The sequence below is a fragment of the Papaver somniferum genome, chromosome 5, assembly GCF_003573695.1.
Source record: "Papaver somniferum cultivar HN1 chromosome 5, ASM357369v1, whole genome shotgun sequence".
Taxonomy (NCBI): Eukaryota; Viridiplantae; Streptophyta; class Magnoliopsida; order Ranunculales; family Papaveraceae; genus Papaver; species Papaver somniferum.
This window is the reverse complement of record NC_039362.1, coordinates 158,803,040-158,827,041: the sequence shown is the minus strand read 5'-3', so window position 1 is coordinate 158,827,041 and position 24,002 is coordinate 158,803,040. Positions and strand designations below refer to the sequence as shown.

The 24,002-nt window shown below is 37.8% G+C and overlaps 3 protein-coding genes and 1 pseudogene across 3 annotated transcripts; all 4 read right to left on the bottom strand.

Annotated features, from left to right (window-relative positions):
- Positions 1 to 210: 210 nt before the first annotated feature.
- LOC113279942 (UPF0235 protein C15orf40 homolog) lies at positions 211 to 1,927 on the bottom strand. Its single transcript, XM_026528578.1, has 4 exons — positions 1,848 to 1,927; positions 1,520 to 1,704; positions 1,350 to 1,438; positions 211 to 646 (listed from the first exon to the last, which is right to left on the bottom strand). The coding sequence occupies exons 1-4, from the start codon at positions 1,925 to 1,927 to the stop codon at positions 521 to 523; spliced, it is 480 nt and encodes a 159-aa protein (XP_026384363.1). The 3' UTR covers positions 211 to 520.
- Positions 1,928 to 2,108: 181 nt separating this feature from the next.
- On the bottom strand, positions 2,109 to 8,848 carry LOC113283376. Its single transcript, XM_026532609.1, has 11 exons — positions 8,533 to 8,848; positions 8,061 to 8,185; positions 7,141 to 7,585; positions 6,885 to 7,000; positions 5,780 to 6,554; positions 4,905 to 5,369; positions 4,579 to 4,767; positions 4,249 to 4,476; positions 3,554 to 3,899; positions 3,281 to 3,464; positions 2,109 to 2,792 (listed from the first exon to the last, which is right to left on the bottom strand). Exons 1-11 carry the CDS (start codon positions 8,749 to 8,751, stop codon positions 2,309 to 2,311), a joined length of 3,576 nt encoding a protein of 1,191 aa, XP_026388394.1. The 5' UTR covers positions 8,752 to 8,848; the 3' UTR covers positions 2,109 to 2,308.
- A 375-nt stretch (positions 8,849 to 9,223) lies between these two features.
- Positions 9,224 to 11,950, bottom strand: LOC113279940 (annotated as a pseudogene).
- Positions 11,951 to 12,468: 518 nt separating this feature from the next.
- Positions 12,469 to 15,277, bottom strand: LOC113283375 (MICOS complex subunit Mic10-like). Its single transcript, XM_026532608.1, has 3 exons — positions 14,989 to 15,277; positions 14,144 to 14,298; positions 12,469 to 12,818 (listed from the first exon to the last, which is right to left on the bottom strand). The coding sequence occupies exons 1-3, from the start codon at positions 15,119 to 15,121 to the stop codon at positions 12,804 to 12,806; spliced, it is 303 nt and encodes a 100-aa protein (XP_026388393.1). The 5' UTR covers positions 15,122 to 15,277; the 3' UTR covers positions 12,469 to 12,803.
- Between the last annotated feature and the right edge of the window lie 8,725 nt (positions 15,278 to 24,002).

The following is a 24,002-nucleotide window of genomic DNA, read 5'->3' as shown; positions in this document are numbered from 1 at the left end:
TTATCAAAACTGGAACTTTAAAAGTTTTGTACGTCAATGTGATGATACCATCACATTGTAGAGGTCCATGTTTCCTGGATTGAAATGCAACAACAATGTACATTATAGAGCGCCTGTTTTCAGAGAATCGGATGTAAATTAGAAAACAAACATGACTTTAAATAGAAGTGACAGTAGGAGTGAAACTACAAGCTTTGAACATTTCACAACTACGTGAAACAATGAAATTTCTGATTAAAGTGGGCATGAAGTTAAAACATATCATATGATGTAACATGGTGGGGTTAGAAGCAAATTACAGGCATGGTATTGGTATGGGTGCAGGCAAATGGATTCTGCGGACCTGTAATATAAATCTCATAGTGAAGCTTCCACCAACCAAAATTTGTATGGGTTCAATCTGCATCATTTACAACAAAATGTAATTGAGATGAAGAAGCACCTAAACTTCATCGCCTATTCACTGTTTTGTGAAAATCTCCATGGGGCAGATGGCAAATTCTTACACCCTCACCAATGGTCACTTGCAAGCATTGCTCAAGGCCTCAAAAACAGTTTGCAAGGAAATCTCCTCCACAAGCACCACCTTGTCCCTAGATTTGGACCCAGAACCTAAAGAAGCCTGCCGTCTCTTCACTCCTATGACCTGGAAAGAAACAAAATGTAAAAGAAATTTTTTAAGAAAAAAGGTCAAAGAAGACGAGGTGAAATGAAAGACACGAAAAATAAATAGTTGAAGCGATATGGTTCGACTTCAAACTATTGTGCAATCGCATTTGTATGCTTGGTCTAGCTTTAATTATCTACGAATTTGGTTCTTTACTCTCAACTCTCAAGGGGTGGCAAAGCTATCCACTTTCATTTAGTCTATCAAATCTTATAAATTGCATGGGTATTGCTGCATTTGAGACAATCGTATTGATCAAATGGTGTTGCTATCAAGCTCATGGAAAACCCGAAAGTAAGCTTATAGTTCTTGTACACCGTACAATTGAATGAGACTGAGCAAAATGTTTACAAAGTATAAGGGGTTACTGGAGTGCACTAATGATCAAGGAAATGTAAGGGCATGCTTATAAAGGAGCATTGATTGCATACCTTGAAAAGCTATTTGGGTACCAGAAACAACCAATAAAAATTGAATTTCAGAAGTAATTTGAAACAAAAGAAACAAGTACCAAATTGTAACTACATAGATGAGATGTGATTCTAAACACAATTAACATTAGGATGACTTCTGGTACAATTTGCTATCTATTTCTTTCGTATTAGCAAAATTCAGATTAAAGTATGATTACAGTAAAAACAACCTGAAATTCTTGAAACCCTAAATAATAGAAAGGACTAACCTGGCTAATATAATCAAGCAAAGCAGCATTAGCTTCACCATCTCTTGCTGGGGCATCAATTTGTACTCCCAATGCGTCGTCATCAAAATCTGATTTCATATTCAATAACTTCAACTATAAGTGTTTCTGAGAAATCAAAAAATAAAAAGAGACAAAAAGAGTAGACAGACCTGTAATTGTGGCAATTTTGGAACCAGGTTTAGCGTGTATAGTTATACCAACTGAAGAAGGAGGAACAGCACGAATACAAGCTGGGTATTTCGTATCCACAACACTCGACTTATTAGCAGCAGCAGCTGCAGAAGAAGAATTGGTTTCTTTTGATTTTGATTTTCCCTTTTTCGCTGGAGCCCATTTTTTTTACTCTCCAGTTTTCTTCTTCGTCCCCTAGTTAATCCAAGCGAACCAAGGGGTTCGATTTCGGGGTGGGACGCAGTTGTCGCTGAAATTTCAGATTTACCCTTCTATCTTCCTACAAAGGAAAAGAAAGACACGTACACCGTCGTAGCATTGCGTATTCTAGCTGGAGCGGCAACATAGAACTGTGCAGCGGATAGTCCAGTCACTCGGTGTCGCATCCGTATTCTCAACGTACCAAATGGGAATAACCATCGTCGTCTTTCTGGCCTAGATCATTTTAATCAACAGCGTCTTGGAGTCAATGGGGAGCCATCTCCGGAAGGAGAAAACCAGACTTCGACATCTTTGAAGTAACAATTTTAGACTGAAAAGTAGAAAAGAGAATTGTTTGTGCCACAGTTTAGACACAAGGGTATATTTACTTCTTTTGCTATTATAATCAAAATACATTTCCACACATTGTTTTTTGTAATGGAACATTGCACGCATTCTGCAACTATATTAGGTTTCACACATCACAGTTTGGGTGTGGGAAAAAATGAAGATTACATCTATTTGATTTTTTTTAACTTGTCAAATGTGAAATAATGGGATCTACCTCACATTGAAGGAATCATGACCAGTTTTTGAAGTTCGGTATACCACGACCAATGAACATTACGTGTGACTTGTGCAACCACAGTCAAGATTTCTGCAACATCAATTACCCTATCAATGAGACCAGCACCTCCTATCCGTCGAAGTGCCATCTCTGCAAGTTCTTTTCCTTGAGATCCACTTCCTCTAAGCATAATCGCCCTGGCTGCCAAATAAACAGCACCAGATACTTTCGTGTATATGGCGTTCCCTTCTTGCAAGCTCTTAGTTAGCATGTTCGCCATCACTTTCTTCTTCTCTTGAAGTTCCAAATCACCGTCTTCCGAAAGCTCATTGATTGTTTCAACGATCTCTGTAACACCGACGTCCTCGACATGGTCCAAGAGCTCAGAGAGTTTCTTAACAGAAGTGGTTATTTTAGTTTCCATATCTGTGGGGCTTGCGGTTAAGTTCTCGCTGAGTAGGATTTGCCGATAAACCAACATACTGTTCACAAACATATAAAGTAAGTCAATACTAGTACACAGATCCATGAGAATCACAAGATAATGTATAGACAGATTCATGGCTCCTCTTGTGGCTTAAATCCGCACCTATAGTAATTATAATCCTAAAATTCATCACTGGTCATGATAGTTACCAACTGACATTTGAACTGTTATGAGTCATGATTATCCAGAGATTTAATCATTCAAACAAGCTCACAATATCAAATGTTTAATCTTAATTATTTTGCAAGGTTTCGGCATTTTTCTGTTGTCACTTGCACAAATGGTTACCTGTCACAGGTTGTATCGAATTATGCATGAGAGCAATTAGAAAGTCTTGGTATTTCAACCAACAGAGACATTAGGTTTAGACAAGATCAACAACATAAAATAACAATGACATGTATTAAGCTGTCAACATAGGCCGAAGTTTTGCAATTATCTTCACTAGGGTCATGCAAAAAAATATTAAAAAAAATTACATACCTAGTAGAAATAACAATAATCTTTTGAAGTTGGGTCTGAACCATCCTTAGTCTTGAGAGGTTGAGTTTAAGGGTTTCAGGTAGAATCTGTTCTGTTAACCCTTCAATCTCGCTAACTAACTTCAACACACCAAGCCTAACCAAGAGATCAATAGTTTCTCCTTTGCATTCTGGTTGTTGAATACCTGATAAAATGCAAAGAAAGCATAACTGGTGTCAGGGTAAGTTAGACAGTATGAAGAATCGGAAGTTGCACCAAAGCTATATGCCAAACCTGCAGCTTTTAGTATATTGGGAGATGAAGTTATCTGCTGGCTTTGTGATGAGAGAGAAACACTACCACCAGTCCGAAGGGTGACCATGGGAAAAAGGTTCTGAGAAGAGCTATCGCCTCTCGCAGTTAAACTGGATAAGGAATCATTATGTTCTTTCCACTCCTGATGGGCACTAACTTGAAGAGATGAAAACCACCGCAGCGTAAGCGGTAGAGCATTTGAGGCATCATCTGGAAGTCCATGACGACTGGTAAAAGCCTTTCTTAGGTATTCCAAACCAGCAGGTCCTTTTATGAGTGGTTCCATGATTCTTATACGTGCTTTGCTAATTTCTCTCTTTAACGCCTACCACAACATTTCACGTTTACAGCTCAATTTTTGACTTTACACAATCAATAGTTGAACATTTCAAATATGAACTCAAACATAATACTCCTAGGGAAATGTTCTGCATAAAAGTGTCTATTTGTTTAGCTGCATTTAGCTGAGGTCAGATGATGGACATCAACTTAGAGATATGTATGGCCCTCAAAAGAAGGATAGGGACCTATAAGGATGTAACCGAAGTTCCAGCATAACAACTATTGCACGAATTTACATTTTTTAAATTCTTATCATGCAAAGTTACTTCTTAAAAGATTGAGAATAAGACAAGTGGAACCAAATAACGAGTAGGAAACACATAAAATCAAACCTGAATCTGCTCCAAAACAAAGCGCAAACCCTTGACTGTTGCATTAACAAAAGAAACATTTGAGTTATCTCCAGCTTGAAAAATCTCTCCTAGCTCATTCATCAACTTTTTGTGAGTAACCATCATATCATCCTCGTTAGCAGGAGCTGAAAGCTTTTGCAGGGTGACTAATGCAAACTCCAGAATTTTCCCAAGATAAACCATGTCATGCGTTTCTGAGGCCAACACCTAAAAGGAAAGAGAAAAGGATAGTTTATGAGCCCCAAAAAATAAACAAAAATGATCTCATTAACATTACTTGCTATACATTAACTCATTAAGGCTAATTACCTCAGCGAGAATCTCAAGATCAATAGCGTCAAGAATATCTTGCCTCCATTTCTGAGGAGCAATCTCACACAGTTCATCCCTTACCTCGTTCATGAGATCAACTACACGGCCATAGTTGGGCTCTTCTTGCCTCATAGATTCTGTGATACCATCCCAAAATGCCTTCTCCATTATATCTTTTATGTTTGCCTGCTTAACAAATAAGGCAACAGAATGAAAACAAGGCTCGTCACTGGTAGACTTGCATACCATTGTTATCTAGTACTTGAGATTTAGACCTCTCAAAAATTATATCTAATACACATCAAGTACAGATATGTGCTAACCTTGATACTCTCATGGTCACGGTTACTGGAATTTAAGTTGTCAGCAATAGAACCCTGATGCCCATGGACAATCTCATTTACAAGAATCTCATTATCTGTAACCAACCTGTCACTCGGAGAACCTGAATGACTAGCATCACTACTCTTGGACGAAGTGGAGGAGCCAACTTCCTTTATAGCGAAAGAAGCATCTGTCTTAAACAAGGAGCAAACTACACTACTCGGTCTCTCACCAACATCAACTGGTATTCTTCCTTCATTTGAAGTAGAAACTGAAGAAGGGGCAGCAGAAGATCTGGATGGAGTTGCAGATGAGCTACGAGCAACTTGGGAAATAATTGCACCCTTACTGGCTTTAGGAAATCTGGATCTCGCATCAGATAGAGCACGTTCCATACGTTGAATTCCAGCAAAACCACTAAGACTGTTCACTTTTTCCCTTAGAAGTCTCTGATCTTCTGCGACCTAGCAACAACAGAAGACGTCAGGGTAACCATTATCCTTGTAATTGTAAATGCATGTCTAGAACAGCTATATAAGATCCATGTAAATAGTAACTACCTAAGGAAAATACCAAGGATGTAAAAACATAGCAGAGTACCTCAATTTTTGCCTAATACTGAGACTGAACCAAATGTAAGAAGACACAATCTAATTAACTTTCCAGAATCAATTAAGTATAATAGGTATAGGTCAGAAATTGTAAGCTCAAAGTCTTAATTTAGGCGATCCTACTCTAAACACAAGACATAACCAGCAGTATCATGGACAGACTGGGAGTACTATCCTAATTGAGTAATGACAAATGGAGAATATTTGTACACAATATGCATGCATGTAGATTCAATGACACTGAGTTAAGTGTCAAATATTACCTGTTTTTTGACAGCTGTCATATCAGGAGTAAGAACACCATTATCCCCTTCCATACTTATTTTGCACTTCTCCGTCATTGATAGCTCTAGTTGGCAAGCGGCTTTAACGAGATCCTCCTCTAAAGAACTAGCATCTTTAGCTTTCCAGGCTACAAAATGAGAAAGATAGGAGCACCATGCGGCATCAAAAGCTTCCAACTGCTCTCTGAAGGTCCATTTACTTGACAATGTGGACCCTGACTCCTGGTAGGTACACTGAGTGGGAGGGTCTAATATAATTCTCATTAACACCTCAAACTCCTTAATGAATTTTCCAGCGGACTCGGCAAGACCGATTTCAAGCTCTCCACGCTCACTGAAAACTGCACCTGGATGCCCCAATATCATAAAAGCAGAGAGCACTACTCTGACAGGATACCTTGATAACTTAGGTGGACATGGATCTCCTTTGGGTCCTTTCCTTGCCGGTCTGCTATAGATTGCATTAGAAAGTGGACCTCTTTGCTTTGGAGGAGCAACTTGTTGGAGTAGGTGATCAATGTTGCCTGAACTAGAAGTACGATTGGTAACAGTAGAAGCTTGCGACAGTGTAAAGCGGCTATCAAGACGATCAAATAACACTTTAACAGTCTGAACTGTCGCTGAAGATTCAATCTGAAGAGCAAGCTGCTCAAATGGCATCAGTCTAACATGTTTCTCACTTATTCCCAACGCCTCATAATCTTTAGCTAAAGCAAAGGTAGTTTTCCTCAACCTCAGGAACCGCCTCCAGCACCTGACATGAAATAGTTTTAGGCAGAATATAGATTGAAAAAGAATATGAAAAGTACTAGTAAAAACCTTCACAAGAAATTAAACAGCTCAGAATAAGTTAAAATTTCAGATACCTGAACACTTGAGACTTTCAACATGGAATATCATGATTACATTTTCACGCTTAGACTTACATTAGTAAATAATTTAAGTAATAGCTACAAATAACTGTGTTTATCAACAGGAAATAAACCATTTTCCATGCTTAAAGAACACAGCTTGACTAAGGTATGGAAAACACTCTATATAATATACCATATAGAAGTCAAATATGCAAGATCAGCATACATACCATGCTAATTTTCTTGAAAGAAAATCGCCCTGCCTGTGCATCTTATGCGCATTAACATGAACAAAACTTTGAAGACTTCCTCTTTGCCTTAAATACTCTGCTCTTCGCTTCTTAGCCTGTTCATGTGACATAAGAAGTTAATAGAAAAAACTAAGAGAAATCTTGGCGATTTAAACCGACAAAAACAACAGATAACAATAAACTACTTATGTCACGAATCACAAAAATGATTGGGAAGAATAAGATTTGCATGTACCCGCTGAAGCCGATCTTCCAAGCGGTCCTTCATTGTACTTCTCTCAATCTCTCGCTGGTGTCGAACAGACCTAGCCACCCGCCGCACTTTCATTACCCTACTGCATGCTCTTCTCTTCTCAGAATCCAACAATCCCAACCTCTTCTTCTCGGCGGCTGCACGTTTTTCATTGACGGCAGTATGTACAAAATCCTTGTACCTCCTCTCACGAACCATCCTCTGCAACAACGAGTGAGCCTTCCTCTCCTTTGTGGCACTCTTTTGCTGCCTGTAAGCCCTCAGGAGGAGCATTCGGTTTGTTTCTGCCCGTTGCACTCTCAGTTCAACTTTTTCACTAAGTTCCTCACGTTGCCTCTCAGAACGCGTTTCCACTCCACTTTTAGCTGCTTGCCTCCTCTCATCTAATTTTGCTAAGCGCATCTGAGCATTTGACAGAATGCTCAACCTGTTGGATAGAACTAAAGGTTGTTAAATCCTATGAACACAGCAAAAGATCCACAAGGCTCAAATGCTTCCCCCATCGTACAGAAAATTAAGTGGTCCCTCCTCACTACTTTCACCTCATTTGCATGTGTATCTGAGTGTATGTGCATGATAGAGAAAAAGAGAACCTAACCCGAAAACCTAATTTCAGTCCAAAATCAAAAGTATTAAGGCATAAGTACTACGTAACAATTTCGACGAGATAAGATGGCTTGATCAGGTTGGTAGGTCTTACTAAGCTAATATCACATTATGAAGCTACTGAACTATTATTTAGTTGTGCCAGAAGAACATCTTGTACTTTATACTTAAGCACACAACTACATATCAAACTATCAATTTGCACAGTTCTTAAGTAGAGAAACATGTTTGCAAATAGAAGACCCAAAAGGAAGAAGAAAAAATCTGAGGAACAGAATAACAACAAGAGTTATTACCTTTTCTGTTCAGCAGCATGAAGCTTCGCTTCAAGGCGTCGACCAGGCTCTTCATTACATGGTGAAGATTGTGAAGAAATTTTCTGTGTTGTCCTAGCCTTGTTGGACAACCAGGCATGAAATTGCTACAGATATACCACATTCACGCAAATCATATTCAAAAATCAGTCACATGAAGAAAATAAAATTGCTCCAATAGACAACAACAACGAGGGCAAGATTTATTAACAACATTTCTTAAAAGGTAACCATCAATCTCAAAAAGATCATATCTCTTCAAAATTCAGAAATTGAGATCATTATGGCATCCGAAATAGACATACAACAAACCTAAGAGTTGAACTAAATAATCAAAATCACTGACTAAATCAATCTTTGAAGTTCATAACTTGTGTGAATCTAATCAAATGACAATCAACGATATTTGAACTAACAAGTACATTTCAAAATAAATTGTCCTTCGAAAACTCACTTGTCTACGGAGATCGGCTTCTTTGAGCTTTGATTCAATTTCTTCAACAGTTGTGGCAGAACTATTCTTACACTCCATGAGTCTCTTCTGAAGCCTGCGAGGAACTTTTGGTGGTGCTGATTTAGAGAATAACAGAGAAGAATCGGCTTCAGAGAGATCTGTGGAGATTCCGTCAACTCCGCCGGTATCTGTTTGATCTATTCCGACACTCTCAACCATGTTTTATTGGATCTGTGATAACTTTGATCGATCGATTTCAAATTTTGTTGGTTGTTTTTTTTTTTTTTTTGAAGTAGGAGAAAATATCTGTTTGAGAGAGAGAATGGAGTTAACAGAATGAATTCATTTTATACGTTTTCAAACGAGGAGGTTGTTAGTTGTCACATGCGCCGGTCACACGCATTGTGTCAATGTGTTCAAATTAGTACCTTCTAGAATGTGACCAAGGTGGACTATCACAGTTTGTCTCATTTGTCCCATGTAAGGTTTTACTCCTTTTATTTCAAAAAAAGTGATACTTTCGGGTAAAAGTGAAGAAAAAAAGAAGAAGTATCATTTTTACTGAAACGGGGTGATATAAGTTTTTCTCTTTCGCGCGTTTGGATATCAAAAATCAGAAACAAAACTATTTCGCTTCACAAAAAACTGACTTTTCTGTTGTATATCCAAAAACCCTGTTATCTTTGTTCAGGAATGTCTGTCGCTACAGTATTTTTATACATCGTCAAATAAACTTTAACAAGTTACATAGAAGACAGGACAAATAATTTATACAGCTTTAAACCATGAAACATAGGCAAGATCATAAAGTGTCTTACAGTAATGAAGAATTTTTTCAGTTTCAGTTTTACGTACTTCGCAAGGTGATGGTACTAAAAAACTGCGGCTATTTTCATATTCTTTTTTATCCCATATCACCAATAACCCCCACAAGAACATGATCCTGCTTTAAAGTGATGGAAACGGTTTCGATCTCTTACTATTATCTCTCTGCCTTCAAGTTTTGATACAAACTCCATGGCTGTATGACAATCTCCACAAATTCTCAGGTTTTTCACAATCTTGATAGCTGGTTTATGTTGTGAATGTTCCGTACTTATGAGCGCGAATGTCAAAGCCAATTTTTCACTGTGACGGTTCAACCCTTCTTCTTTATCTTCTTCATCCAGATTCTTTAGCGAGAATCCTGTGTCAGGCTCATAACCCATTGGCTTGATTCTCTTTACGATTTCATCCCAAGCTTTATATACTTCTTCGAATCTAGGGTGTGTTTTATCCCCTGCTGTAAACTCATGCAAAACACTATCCAGTTCAACTGCACTACAACCTGGAGCTTTTTGCACGTTTTGTGCCTTCATTTGATCCCTCACTTTCTTCACGTCTCTCCACTTTCCTACAGAAGCGTAAACATTCGAAAGAAGCACATAGGTACCATCATGGTTTGGGTCCAACTCAGTGAGCTTACGAGCAACTTCTTCAGCCAATTCAACATTCTGGTGGGATCGACATGAGCTAAGAAGTGCACCCCAAATAACCTTGTCAGGCTTGATGGGCATCTTTTTTACAAAATCATAAGCATCGTTAAGGCGTCCAGCTCGACAGAGGAGATCAACAACACAACCGTAGTGTTCTATCCGTGGAACAATCTGATATTGGCTCTGCATTTAACTGAATAACTCCAGGCCCTTTTCAGCAAAACCTCCATGACTACATGCATTAAGCAATCCTATAAATGTAATATCGTTTGGTGTCACGGAGTTCTTTTCCATCTGACTGAAAATTTCTAATGATTCTTTTCCTTCCCCATGAATTGCCAGCGCTTTGATCATTGAATTCCACAGGGCTACATCCTTTCTTGGCATCTCCTGAAAAATCCGCCTAGATCGATCTAAATCTCCACATTTCGCGTACATGTCAACAAGTGCAGCTGCCAAGTATTCATCGAACTCGATACCAAATTTCTCAATGTAAGTGTGAACCCATTCACCAAGAGCTAATGCCCCCATCTGTGAGCAGGAAGAGATCAAGCTAACCATGGTCAACTTGTCAGCTTTTATTTTAACTCTGCACTCTGATTGCATATCTCGAAATAACTGTATTGCTTCTGCCGGCTTTTGGTTTTGTGAATACCCTGAAATCATAGCATTCCATGAAACAAGATCTTTTTCTGAAATTTCATCAAAAATTGCTCGTGCATCATCAATTCTCCCAAGCTTAGCATACATATCTATAACTGCTGTTAATACAGAAACCGAACCTATTGCTCTAGCAAAACCAACTACTTGTTTAACAACATCATCTTCAGGAGAACTAATCGCGCTTACAGCTGAAACAACAGATAATATTGTAGTTTTATCAGGTCTAATTCCAGCCTTCAACATCTCTGAAAACGTGGATAAAGCCTCATCAAACCGCTCATTCTGAGAAAACCCAGCAATCAAAGCATTCCAGGAAACTAAATTCCTCACAGGCATCTCATAAAACAATCTTTTGGCATTCTCTAACTCCCCACATTTGGCATAAGCACTTAACATTGTATTCCAAGAAGATACGTCTCTATAAGGCATTACATAAAACAACTTCTGTGCAGACATTAAATCACCAGAACTTAAAAACCCACAAATCATTATATTCCAAGAAGTTGAACTTGGTTCAGAAATTCCCTGAAACACCTTCATTGCAAATTCACTCTGCCCACACTTACAGTACATATCAAGTAAAGAATTGAACAAGAAAACATCCAACACGCTTCCATTCTTAATCAAAGAAGCATGAATTTGTTGTCCCAATCTACATATCGTCATCGCAGCACATGTTTTAAGTATATACGGGAATGTATAATTATCAGGAGAAAACCCATTTTGTAAAAACTGGAGATAAAAGAATAGAGCTTTTCGGAACATATGGTTTTGAGTGTAACCTTTTAGCATTGAATTACAAAGAATGAGATCAGGTTCGAGAAAATAATTAAATACCCGAGTTGCGTAGTCCATTGTACCTGAATCAGAACAAGCTGTGATTACTTTTGTGATTAAAATATTGTCTTGCTCAAGTGATTTATGGAATATTTGAGCGTGAATTTGTTTGAGTTGGTGTAATTTCAGAGTTGGGTTTTGTTGTAATATGAGTGATAACTTTTGTTGTTCTTTAGTTCTTGGAATGAATTGAGGAGGTTTCCTAGTTGGTTCTAGAATCAAACTAAACTACCCATCGTTGAGATGTCTTTCTTCTGTTTTGAAGTTGTGTATTTTTGGAGGGAAATTTGAGCTGCTTTTGTTCACTCGAACTAGATAACAAGCGAAGTAACATGGCAAGAAAGGATGCTACAGGGGGTGTTATTAATTCCATAGGGGGTTACCAATCCATATAAAACAATACGAACCTCACCACTGGATCCACTAGATTGGTAACCCCCCATGAAATGTTTTTGAATCCCTATAGCACATGTAAAGCAAGCAGCGGCTGCAGCGCAGATAAGGATAGTGTTGTCATTTGGGAGATGGTGGGAAGTGGTTCAGTAAAAAAGAGCCAACTGGAATTGGTTGCTTGCTCCGGTAAATCTACAGGCGACTCTCGCCAACTATTCACGCCGGGACACCAAACATTAACTTCTAATCCCATTCTAACATACCCAATTATGGACTGTAAATCATGCAACCCAACATTTTGGTGAAACATTGGAAATCAGCTCTACAGTTTCTCAATACGAACTTAGAGAGAGACTACTTTATCTCAGTCTCAGTTCAAATGCAAACAACTCGGCAAAATATGAAGCCTGATCGATCCATTTTTGCATGATAACAATTTTGGAAAGGATCAAGAACATTGGGATTAGGGAACTTTAAACTTCTGCACATTTGCCAACCCAATAATCATAGAAGGTTTAGGTAAAACCTAAGTAAATTAAACTAGGTCTGATTTACTACCTGATGAAATATTTTTTGATAAAGCATAAAAGTAAAAATTTGCATGACAAAGTTAGTTCCCAGATGATGTATTGCGTATGACATATTCTAAGATATCATATAGAAAGCATTCCCGGTATCTAAGACCTCAACTCGAGATGTACACGTTTATTTTATCAAAACCCACAAAAAGGCTGCAGAATTCCTATAAGAAACCAGGAACGTATCTCAACTTATCAATCTGAGAAAGTAACCCCAGTTTATCATTGCTGGGAGAAGTGAAACATCAACAGACTCAACTTACAAAAAAGCCAATAATTTTTTGAAATTCCCATTGTTTTTGAGATCTAACCGAACTCCAGTCCTTTAGTTCTGCTCACCCTGGGAAGAAGAAAAAAATACAGTAAACTCAGTGCATATTTTGAGTAAATATCATGTCTGAAATCATGTTTATAATAAATGGGAAAAAAAAAATACAAGAATACATCGAACTAGAGTTGTTGCATTAACACAATCGTATATGGCAGTACAGCTAATATATATGTACCTAATCCTAAGATTATCTGGTCTTAAATATCTAACAGCATCTAATAATAGACCTGCACTCCGAGCTATACAAACTGAAATTTCATTTTCAGATACATTTACACTAATTAAAAGGGATAGCCATACAGCAAACAAAGATGACCAGAAATGATGTATTTCATAACTTGGAAAGTCCACTTTAAGAGAAGAATCATATATAGATGGAAGAATGGAATATTAAGGTAGTGTCATGAAAACAAATATTTGAAAAAATAGATCATTTCATTTGTGTATAATATGTTTGTCTAGTGGAAGAAGGATCACGGGCGGCGATATACTCTATCCTGCCTACAGAAAGATAAAGGAGACCATATTTCAAAAGATTTCAGGATAGAAAAAAAATCACATCAGATTGTTTTACTATGTCATAATATGTGAAGCAAAAAACCTGATGAAGATATTCATAAACATAACAGACGGACTTGAGTTCTGTAGGCCAACGCCGAGTTGATATTGAGGATATGATGGTACTGAACTGTCACAGACACATGCATGAGTTCTCATATACTATTATAACTAGATCCTTTTCTTTCTAGTCCTCTAAACTCCTCTCCTAAGATTGCCACATGTTACAAAACAGGAAAGAGGGAATATTCCCCAATCCACCAATAATGATAATCTAATGAATGTAAGAGTCGATTTAAAAACGCTGGAAGTGCAATAAATGCAGTATACATGGAATTCTCACGCTTGCATGTCAATAGGATCTGCTAGCATGTCAATAGGATCTGCTAGCATGATATAAACTACAACTGTGATGCTAATTTCACAAACAGTTCTATAGTTCTGTCTATATCAACACTTGTATCATAAATCGCTAGTGCACTTGTCCATTCAATCATGAGTTCTACTATGTTTCTGATGCTTGGTCATCCTAAATTCATGCTAGGTTAACAGGGTTTATTTCTGAGCTACGGAAAAGAAAGAAAGCTTCCATAATAACTCTTTTGATTGTCCACATAACTCATTCAGAAGAAGATTGTCACTGGCATTAATGATGTAAGTGTGAGTCTGATAAAAACAAATCTTTCTTCGTGTTGCGTTGAAGTTCAGCTATAATACCACAAGCAGGAGTACACAAAATGCAAAATTTAGACAACTCAAACAGAAACGATAGTTACCTCAGCCTCAACAACAATTGTCTTTTGAGGAACTTCAGAAGGAGATGGCAACCTCGTCGTAGACCCTTCAAACTTGTGAGAACACTCTGTGTATGCGGATCCAATACCTATACCAGCACCAAGAGCTATGGATGCCCATCGAGTCACAGGACTCCCTGTATCAAATAATCAACACATCTACGATTAATACAACCAAAAAATTACTATATGGCAGAGCAAATACAATCTTGATGAGTAAACAAGGTCCGTGAAGAAAACTGTACTCAAAGTGCACCACCATGAGTGGATCCGATCAAATACAAAGACTAACAAATAATAACCAAAGCAAGGAGAATACAACGGGTAACGAAATTGGCCAACATTACTCCGGTCCATTAACATGTAACTCCATCTACTTAGATTATCACCGCTAAAAGTCTAACAGTAACGATACCATAATCCCAGCAAACATTTTCATTTCAAGTTTCCTCTTCTCTAAGAAAACAATAGTACCCTTCACCATACCTCCCAAATTTTGTATTTCCCCAAATACAAACAATTAATCGTTCACATTCCACCCCTAATTTCGTCAAATCACAATCAAATTTGTCTAATCTAGGGCACATTTAATAGCTTGAATGAAAAGAAACCCCCAAATAATGTCAAATCGGAGGCGTCCAAAGAGGTTTTCATACAAATAATCTCAACTCGGCCACAAATTACATACTAAAAACAATGATGACAAAACAAATAATCCCAATTAAAGTTTCTTCTAAGCTTGTGTAATCCCCAATATCTATGACTACCAAAACCAAAACCCTAGAAAACAGTAATGTTTTGAAGAGGGAGATAATAAATAAACTCACTGAATAAAAGGAGACCACCAAAAGCACCAGCGAGAGAAGAGTAAACAGTTCGACGTACGGTTAGATCAAGGCAAGCATCCCATTTTGCATCTAAATCATATTTTGGTGGAGGGATTTGTTTGTTTTCCGCCATTGAAACACACAAAATCTCAGTAACTTTATTCGTAATATTCTTCTCCTACTTTTAGGTTTTCTTTCGATAGCTCGCTTCGTCTTTGTTTTATTGCAATGAGAGAAAAGGAAGAGAAGAAGAAAACCAGAGAAAAGTTAATAAGGTATTGTTAGTAGTATAGTGCTTATGATACAACCATATTTAAAACGCTTGATGTGTATGACTAAAGATACCCCAGTTATCAAAGCCAGATGAGAATCAAGATGCGGTTGGTTTTGGACCGTTTGAATAAAATGCTACGACAAAATCACTTAGTATGTGCACACTACCGGTGAGGATAAATGTTTAAATCCACGTAGGATATACGTTAATTTTATTTAAAATTCCTTTTCTAATCCTAGCTCTTTTTAAGTCGGTGTATAGATAATGTGCCTCACTTGTGAGTTGATATCCTTTAAGTAAATGTTTAGTTTTGAACATTCACTTACAGGATATGAGCCCATCCTAGTCGGCTTTTACTATGACGACCTACAACCGCCAAAAACCAATTTTCTTATATGTAGTTTGGTTTTTAGTCGTCGTGTTTTTGAAATTATAACCATGATGACCGTGTCCATAAGATAGTTAGCCTTTATTATAGTGGATTTTCGACCTTGACGACTAAACGCAATGCATTGTCATTGTTCCCGAATTTGTAGTTTGTAGATTCTATTCTAATTGATTCCTCGTGTATTGTGTTATTCTTTTGGCTCCAAAGGTCAGGCAAGAAAAGAAGCATATTAATCATCCTTTGGAACCTTCTTGACTGCAGTACTAGAGGGGAATTTTTGAAATCAGGAGTGCTTAAAATCCGTGAACGAGATGATACTCAGCCATCGTCACCGAAAGAACTAAGTGATTCTGGTAAAACTAATGAAGACCAATCAATTCCAATTGCTAGAGGAGATGATGATGAGGAGGATAATGATGGAATTCATGATGGTACATATATAGATAAAGTGAAGTTCGAGAAGAAGGTAATGATGCTGAAAAAGGTAATGTTGAAGAAAAAGGTGATGATGTTGAACCGGTAACAGAAGGTGCAAAGGCAAAAAATGATAAGAAACAAAATAAACTTATTGATTGCAACATGCCGCTCCCTCATGATGAACATATTTATGCGTCTTATTTGATCTCAGATTGATAAATTGTTAGTCTTTGTACTTATTATTAGTATTTTACGTGTATAGGTGTTGAATTGGCTCGAAAAGCTGTTAAAGGCACTCAAAAAGGTGTTAAAGGCACCTAAAGTTTGGATTGGTGGTATGTTTTTCTGATTGGTGGTATTTGATATTTGGTTTACAATTATTTTTTTCTAAGCGGAAATAGTATGTGAAAGTGCATGTTTGTAGAATGGTGTCTGATTTTGTAAATGCTCTTTATGTTGTCTAATATTTTGTTGGTCCAACTCTTTTAGCAATGGTGGGCAATCGCTCTGCTGACTTGAACCTTCATAAAAGTCCTCAACTCACCCAGCACTGTAAAACACTACCTGAAATGTGTAAGTGGTTTATCACCATGTACTAATTATTTTTCTTCTACTACCATACTACTTTGTAAATGGAAAATGTACTGAAAAAACAACTTTTTCCAGCCATGGAGGGTGGTCTGCCACCTCCTATAACACTCCAGAGTAGCGTTGCACTATTTGAACCAGATCAAGAACGAGTACATACACAAAATGCAATACGTAAGATCTGTTTTCATAATCACAAGCGGTTGGACTTATGATTTTGTTGCGTTTATTTGTTTTAGTTTTGACATTTCCTTGGTTTTGATTACAATATCATGATTTTGTAGGGATGGAGAGTGATAAGGTCCCAGTTTTGAATCCCAAAACTCAAGCTTATAGGGAGATTAATTCAACTGTTAAATCTATATTTTCAACTCTAAGGTCCGCCTTTTCTCAGATTACAACAGTCGTATTTCGAATCCAGAGTGGTCTTATATATTTCTTTGTAAGTCAACTTTAACTATACTAACTCAAATTTATACTATAATGTAAAAGTCACTATTAAGTGATACCTCTTTGTTTTATTAAATGATGCCTTTAATATTCAGGTTGGACTTATTCAAGTCGTTGATGGAACTGAGAAAGAAATAGCAACACAAATTACAACTAACATAGAGACCAGTAAGGCATTTTATACAGATTCCAGTAGACGAGATTTGGCAGAAAAGGTATGTATCTTATATTGCATATACATCTCACATCTGCAAACACACCCTTAGTGAGTTTTATTTTAACACGTGGTGTTAAAACTACATCTTGAATCTATTGATGAAGTATAGTGACTGTAAATGAAAAACATGGGATCCTTGAACCGCACCGTAAATCAACTGAAATGGGAATAACAAGGGTAAATAATGCTAACATAATCACTAAGTGTCGCAGTCCCGGACTTATTAAACAAGTTCAGCGGCAAGATGAGGACGTCGCAGAGGCATCCGGAAAAATAAATGGAAAGGCGATTTCTCCATACCAGGTATGTGTATATATCTGTTACATCATTTAGATATATTTAGAAAAAACATCCTAGACATAAGTTGTCTTCATCAAAGCAGAGGCATTCATGTGATCTAAGCATTCTTTCTTGCCTTCATCACCATTAGTTATGTGGAAAGATCCATAGGGATATGATTTTCTATTGTTAACCATTCAAAACAATTATTGGTGGTAACTAATAGCAATAGATGTAGTTCAGTTTTAATGAGAAGTTTGTAGTGTATTACATGTTTATGTACAAATTCCTCTTTTGAGATACCAAAATAGGCTTTCTTTCTCTTTCAATTTTAGGATTAAGTAAAAGAGACAGGAGGCATAGTTATTGGTTCTGGAGAGAAAACCAATCATGACTCAGCAGATGATAGTAGCTCCGATGATGGGGAAACTGCTGCAGAAATTGCCCCACATGAAGTTAGTGTACCACATCGCGGAGAAAGCAGTCATGCTACCCAATTACCCTTGCGCAGAAGTCCAAGGTTCAGTCAACATCCTCAACATAGAGAACCACCACATACACAGGATGCAATCGGTATAGTCGTATCTTTCTTACATTGCTATCTACATATATTTCGGCTTAGAATATATTCGTCGATGTTTATAGTTTTTTCATGACGACCTAATGGTTATTTTCACTGGCTCAATTTATGCAGCAACAGATGAAAATCTTGCATTAAACCTTCGTAGAAGCCCTCGACTTATGGCGCAGACTCAATCTCAAGAATCTCGACATACGCAAAATGCAGCATGTAAGCTTTTTTTACTTTTCTGAAATGGAATAGTTAAATCATTTGTAAGGTTTTTGGGTTGCTTTGGAAACTAAATATGTATAGATATTGAGCTCTCTCGGTTTTACAACAAATCCATGATGGTTTTTCAAATAGTAATTGTAGTAGTGGTAAAAACAGGGTCTTTTCAGACTTGTGAAGAAAAAAATTTTTCTAGATTTAAATTAAACAGGCAAATAAATAAAATAGTTCAAACCTTTAGAGAAAATACCAAGACTAGGATTCCACCATTAACCAATTAAATAGTAAATTCTAAATAATATTCATGCAATTCTATCTTTAAAAATAATTCTAATATTTGCCTCAAATATATTTTTGAAGTAATAATTGTAATCACAAAGTATAAAACATCAAAAGTTTTTAAAACCCAGCATGCTTCATCAAAATAATTCACAACTATTCAATAAAAACTAATATTTTAAATTCAATTCCATGCAAATAATCAAATAATAATATTGCAAATAAATAATAAAATTAGAATTATACCAATCAATATGGACCAATGGCTTCCTCCGTCGTCTCGGCTAATGGGTTTAGCTCCTCATCCCAAAGACACACTCACAAGATGAATTCATGGCTAAAATAGGTGTTTTTATTGATGAATATAAGATGAAACAGAAATTTGCAACGCTGTAATGGTGTTACAGAGCCACTGTTACAAAGGGGTATGGTAATTTAAGACTGCTGTAAACGATAACTATCTACTGCTGTGAAACAACAACAGTGGTAGGAAAATAAGTCTGCTGAAGAACGACTGACTCTGCGGGTCTGTTCTTCGTGTTCTTCATAAGCTTTAATGGCAGCAGCAGCAGCAGCGTTGTCTCCTCTATAATTGCTTCTCCTAGGCTCTCATCGACTCTAAACTCTCTCCTAAAGGTTTCTAACCTTTCTTTGATGTAAACCAACACTTATATAGCCTTCAGATTCCCTAGAAACTCGATCAAATTCGAGAATAAATCTCTTATTCTTCACGTGCAGTTTGAACAATAATTCCATCTGTCGATCTTTGTATGCGTCTGTGAGCTATTCTATTGCTCCCAAAATCTTCTCTGACTTGAACTCAACTGTTTTGAAGTATATCCCACGCAAGAATCTCTCCCAAATCTTTCAAACCAATTCAAAACCCTAAACAGGGACCGTGTGCACTGTCTTGACTTTGTGTGGATTTTCTGACTTATTCAGCCCAATTAGATGGGTCTAATCGCTTCTAACAGGTCCCTTATGTCTTGTTGAGTCCGTGGGTACCAAATTTGCCCATTGAATCGCCTGCTAGGTCGCTCAAATCCTTGATCCAAAACTGTTGACGCTGCTGCCTTTTTTCCCGCCAAAATTTTCTTTTGAATTTGAGAAGTTGACCTCCCCTTATCTGTGGCTGGTCTCCCTTTAGCAGATGCCTGGAAATGGGTCACCCTTAGTAATTAGGTTACCCCTTATCCAAAATCAAGGGTCCGTATAGCAAGTGTCCTCTGGGGCATTTTCCGCATTTTTTTTCGGGGTTCCTCCGGGGTATTTCTGGGATACTTCCGGTACACTTCTGAGGCGCTTCCGGTACGTTATCAACGGAGGTCCAAATGCCACATTTTTACCAAATTCGCCGCAAGAGATTATTTTCCAAAAACACCTACAAATACATAAAATAACCAAATAAGTACAATATCGAGTACTAACAATATATACAAATGAGCTATATTAGACACATAAATGCGTCTATCAAATACCCCCAAACTTATTATTTGCTAGTCCCGAGCAAATCAAAACTACAAAATAAAATCCTAACTCACTGTCGCAGGCATCGTCGATTGCATTTAGCGTATGCAATAAGCCTTTAAACCCCTAGGTGGCCCTAGTGGCCGAGCTATAGTCTCGGGAGGGCTTACCAGAGATATACCCACAAAACCTGTACTCCAGACCTTAGCTATCTACGCAGAACCTTGGAAGGCACTAAAGAATCTCCTTGGTTGGCATACTTATTGACTACAGGAAGAAGTACCCTGATGCGAAATTCCAATTGTTGTACACGAGTTTGCACTCAAGCATACTAAAATTCATATAAAGTGACAGAGCTCTACTCAGATAGTTGCACTATGGACATCATATTCGGAGTCAAACTAATCACATGGAAAGATTAAGAGATGGATATAGAAAAACATAGATGGTTTTGATGTTTACTAAGTGAACGGCGTTTCCCATATCTGTCTGAAGGCCTCCGCCAAAATGAACCTATCCTAATGGATTGAGATACTAGTCTGACTAATATCAATACACTGGCATATACAAGGGTACCAGTGGTCGATAACCTAACTCTAGGTCAACACAACTGGCATATACAAGGGTACCAGTGGTCGACTTTATTGAATTTATTCCTTTTGGTCAAATGGTCTGGTCTCAATTTCTTTCTTTTTTTTTTTTTTTATTTTTTTTTCATCTTTTTTTTTTCAACTTTTTTTTTTTTTTTTTTTTTTTTTTCATGGTATCTCAATCACTCTAATTCACCCTAGCATTGGTAACAACTTGAATCGTGGGCCCCACCTATCACTTAGAGAAACATAGTTTAAAAACAAAATAAAATAAAAATAGAAGTGAAAAGGACTCAACGAGATATGGTGAAACTATCATGTTATTTCTAACATCTGAGCTCTGTGCTTTTATGAATAGACTCTTTAGATGTTTCCATCTAATCAGATTGGTTCCTCAAACTCCTACAATCAAAATGCTTCCATCCACTTAGATTAGTTAGTGCAATCCTCAATAGGCATAAATTTCTAGGCTCTGGAGTTTATTTATTGCAACTAAAAGCTAACAAAAAGTGTTTCTTCCCCACCCCCAAAAACTTAAATCTTACATTGTCCTCAATGTTCTAAGGATGAAAATAAAAGCATGAACAAGGAGAAACTATTACCACTGGAGGGAAAAGAAATAAGGAAGGATATTACCGTATCACATGAACGCGGGAGCCTCCCAGTAAATGCTAAATTTATAGTCATTAGCTAGACATCAAATACCTCAAAAAGAATTTTCACCTTCCAAAGTCGTATACCAATAGTCGAAATAATTGTGGGTCCATAAGACCAAATAGAACTGCCACAAATAGGAGACAAATGCTCAAGATCAGAAAAATGAGCAGATAGAGCACAACCTGATCTAAAGTTTCTCGCAAGACAACTGGATTTATCTGAGGTGCCCACTTGGGCTTCATATGAGTGTCTCGGCAAACAGATTCATCCGAAAAACGGGTCTCTAACATTTGGATTTTCTCCTGGACATTATCAGGCGGATCAGGTTGTGGAGTCTGAATACACTCAAGCGATACCTCAGATGCACTAGGCTTGAGTCCCAAGTTAGGGACTTCTATTGGGGATAATTGACAATCTCTACCCCCAAACTTAGAATTTTGGGTGCCTCTACAATGACTAGTCACAATGTTCCTAATTTCTAGACCATCGGGTTCTTGAAAAAGGTCAATTGCTTTCTCTAAGTCATAATCAGGTGGTTCATCCTCAGCTTGCTTCATATCTTCTATGGTCCACTCTAAGGCTTCCTTATTTTCTTGAAGCACGGTCTCTGGACTACTTTCCTGATCACTATCCAAATCGGAGGCTATAATCACAGGGAAAGACTCGGGTGGGCCTAAAAATGTATAATTAGACTCCAACTCAGGAGGCTCTTTTAAATAAGGTATTAAGATAGACTCAGAAGCTAGTAATGGTTCGAACCTATCTTTCCATATATCAATATCTAACATAGGAACAGAATCCAACAGAGCATTTACTTGTTCAATGTTACTATCATCGTCGAAATCCAGGCTAAAATGGGATAAACAACTCTCCAATGTATTTTCCGGTACGATGTTTGGTAATGACTCCTGAACTAAGGTTCCTATCATGTTCACCTCTTCAATACATGTGCTATCTAGCTCAGAATGTAGCTTGTTTACATTAAAAATATTCAGCTCAATAGTCATATTACCAAAAGATAGATTCATAATACCATTTCGACAGTTTATGATCGCATTAGACGTAGCTAAGAATGGGCGACCTAAAATCACAGGTATTTGGTTCTCTGGGTCGGGGACAGGTTGGGTATCTAGGACCACGAAATCCACTGGATAAATAAACTTGTCGACCTCAATAAGAACATCCTCGATCACACCACGAGGGATTTTAACGGACCTATCAGCTAACTGGAGTGTTATCTGGGTAGGTTTCATCTCACCAAGTCCTAGCTTAAGGTACACATGGTATGGCAGTAAGTTCACACTGGCTCCTAAGTCAAGCAACGCTTTCTCAACACGGTACTTACCTATTGTACAAGAAATGGTAGGGGACCCTGGGTCTTTATACTTAGGAGTAGTGGTATTCTGAATAATAGAACTCACATGACTAGCTATGAAGGCTTTCTTCTGGACACTGAGCTTACGCTTTCGCGTACACAAGTCCTTAAGGAACTTGGCATAAGAGGGAATCTGCCTAATTGCATCTAATAATGGAAGGTTGATATTAACCTGCTTAAAAACCTCCAATATATCATTAAAGTTGGACTCCCTCTTAGTCGGAACTAGCAGCTGGGGAAACGGGGCTCTGGGAACAAAGTGAGGCTCAACAGGACCCTCATTGGTCTCTTTGGAGACTCTATCAGTCTCCTCATTTTCTGGCTCAGCAGGGTGAACTACAGCATGTTCACTATCAGGCATGGCGACCTTGTTGTCAACTTTCTTTCCACTTCTTAGGGTTGTGACAGCATTCACATGATTGTACGATTTCTCTCCTCTAGGGTTAGGATCAGTATGACTAGGGAACCTTCCATCCTCTCTCTCACTTATAAACTTAGCTATTTGTCCTACTTGAAGTTCTAACTTGGCAAGACTCTGGGAATATTCTTCAATTCTGCCTAGTTTCTTGTTGAAAGCTCATGTGGTTCTTTGATAGCATGTCATGGTTACTTACTAACATAGTGATAGCTTCCTCTAAGGTAGAGATCTTTTTCTCGGAAGTGTTCTGAAACTGGGTTTGACCTGAAGAGTTCTTAAAACCAAAACCTGGGGGAGGCTGAGAATTGCTAGACTGGCCTTGATTCTGGCCCTTAGACCAAGAGAAATTAGGATGGTTTCTCCAACCAGGGTTGTAGGTTTCTGAGTATGGGTCAAACTTCTGACGGTTCTCAAACCTAGAGTTGTTATAGACAGCATGGGCTTGTTCTTCACTAACTTGACCTTCCCAAAATGAATTATCGGGCTCTATTCCACAACTAGAGACTTGAGAGGCTCTATTAGGTTCAACAAGGGGCCTATTTTTAGACTGACCCATTTCTAAAGCTTCTAACCTTCTGGACAAAGCAGCAAACTTAGCATCTGACGCAAAACTCGTATCTACCATATTGGTGCTACTTCTATTGACCAAGAGTCTTTTAGGGGGTTCAACACAAGATTCCCACTGTTGGGATTTTTCAGCGATAGCTCCTAAGAAGGTAAAAGCATCATCAGCATTTTTACTAGTGAACTCACCAGCGCACATAGACTCAACCATGGCTTTGGTCGAATAGTCTAAACCATCATAAATAATCTGTACAAGTTTCA

What these genes read in the sequence shown, in the direction of transcription:
- LOC113279942 (XM_026528578.1), bottom strand. Translation starts at nt 1,927, where the DNA reads ATGCGACACCGAGTGACTGGACTATCCGCTGCACAGTTCTATGTTGCC. An exon ending in CAAAATTGCCACAATTACAG is followed by an intron (nt 1,439 to 1,519) that starts GTCTGTCTACTC and finishes ATATGAAATCAG; the next exon opens with ATTTTGATGACGACGCATTG. An exon ending in TGCTTGATTATATTAGCCAG is followed by an intron (nt 647 to 1,349) that starts GTTAGTCCTTTC and finishes GTTTCTTTCCAG; the next exon opens with GTCATAGGAGTGAAGAGACG.
- LOC113283376 (XM_026532609.1), bottom strand. Translation starts at nt 8,751, where the DNA reads ATGGTTGAGAGTGTCGGAATAGATCAAACAGATACCGGCGGAGTTGAC. An exon ending in TGACAGCTGTCAAAAAACAG is followed by an intron (nt 5,370 to 5,779) that starts GTAATATTTGAC and finishes TGTTGTTGCTAG; the next exon opens with GTCGCAGAAGATCAGAGACT. An exon ending in GTGACCATGAGAGTATCAAG is followed by an intron (nt 4,768 to 4,904) that starts GTTAGCACATAT and finishes TTTGTTAAGCAG; the next exon opens with GCAAACATAAAAGATATAAT.
- LOC113283375 (XM_026532608.1), bottom strand. Translation starts at nt 15,121, where the DNA reads ATGGCGGAAAACAAACAAATCCCTCCACCAAAATATGATTTAGATGCA. An exon ending in TGGTGGTCTCCTTTTATTCA is followed by an intron (nt 14,299 to 14,988) that starts GTGAGTTTATTT and finishes TATTTGATACAG; the next exon opens with GGAGTCCTGTGACTCGATGG.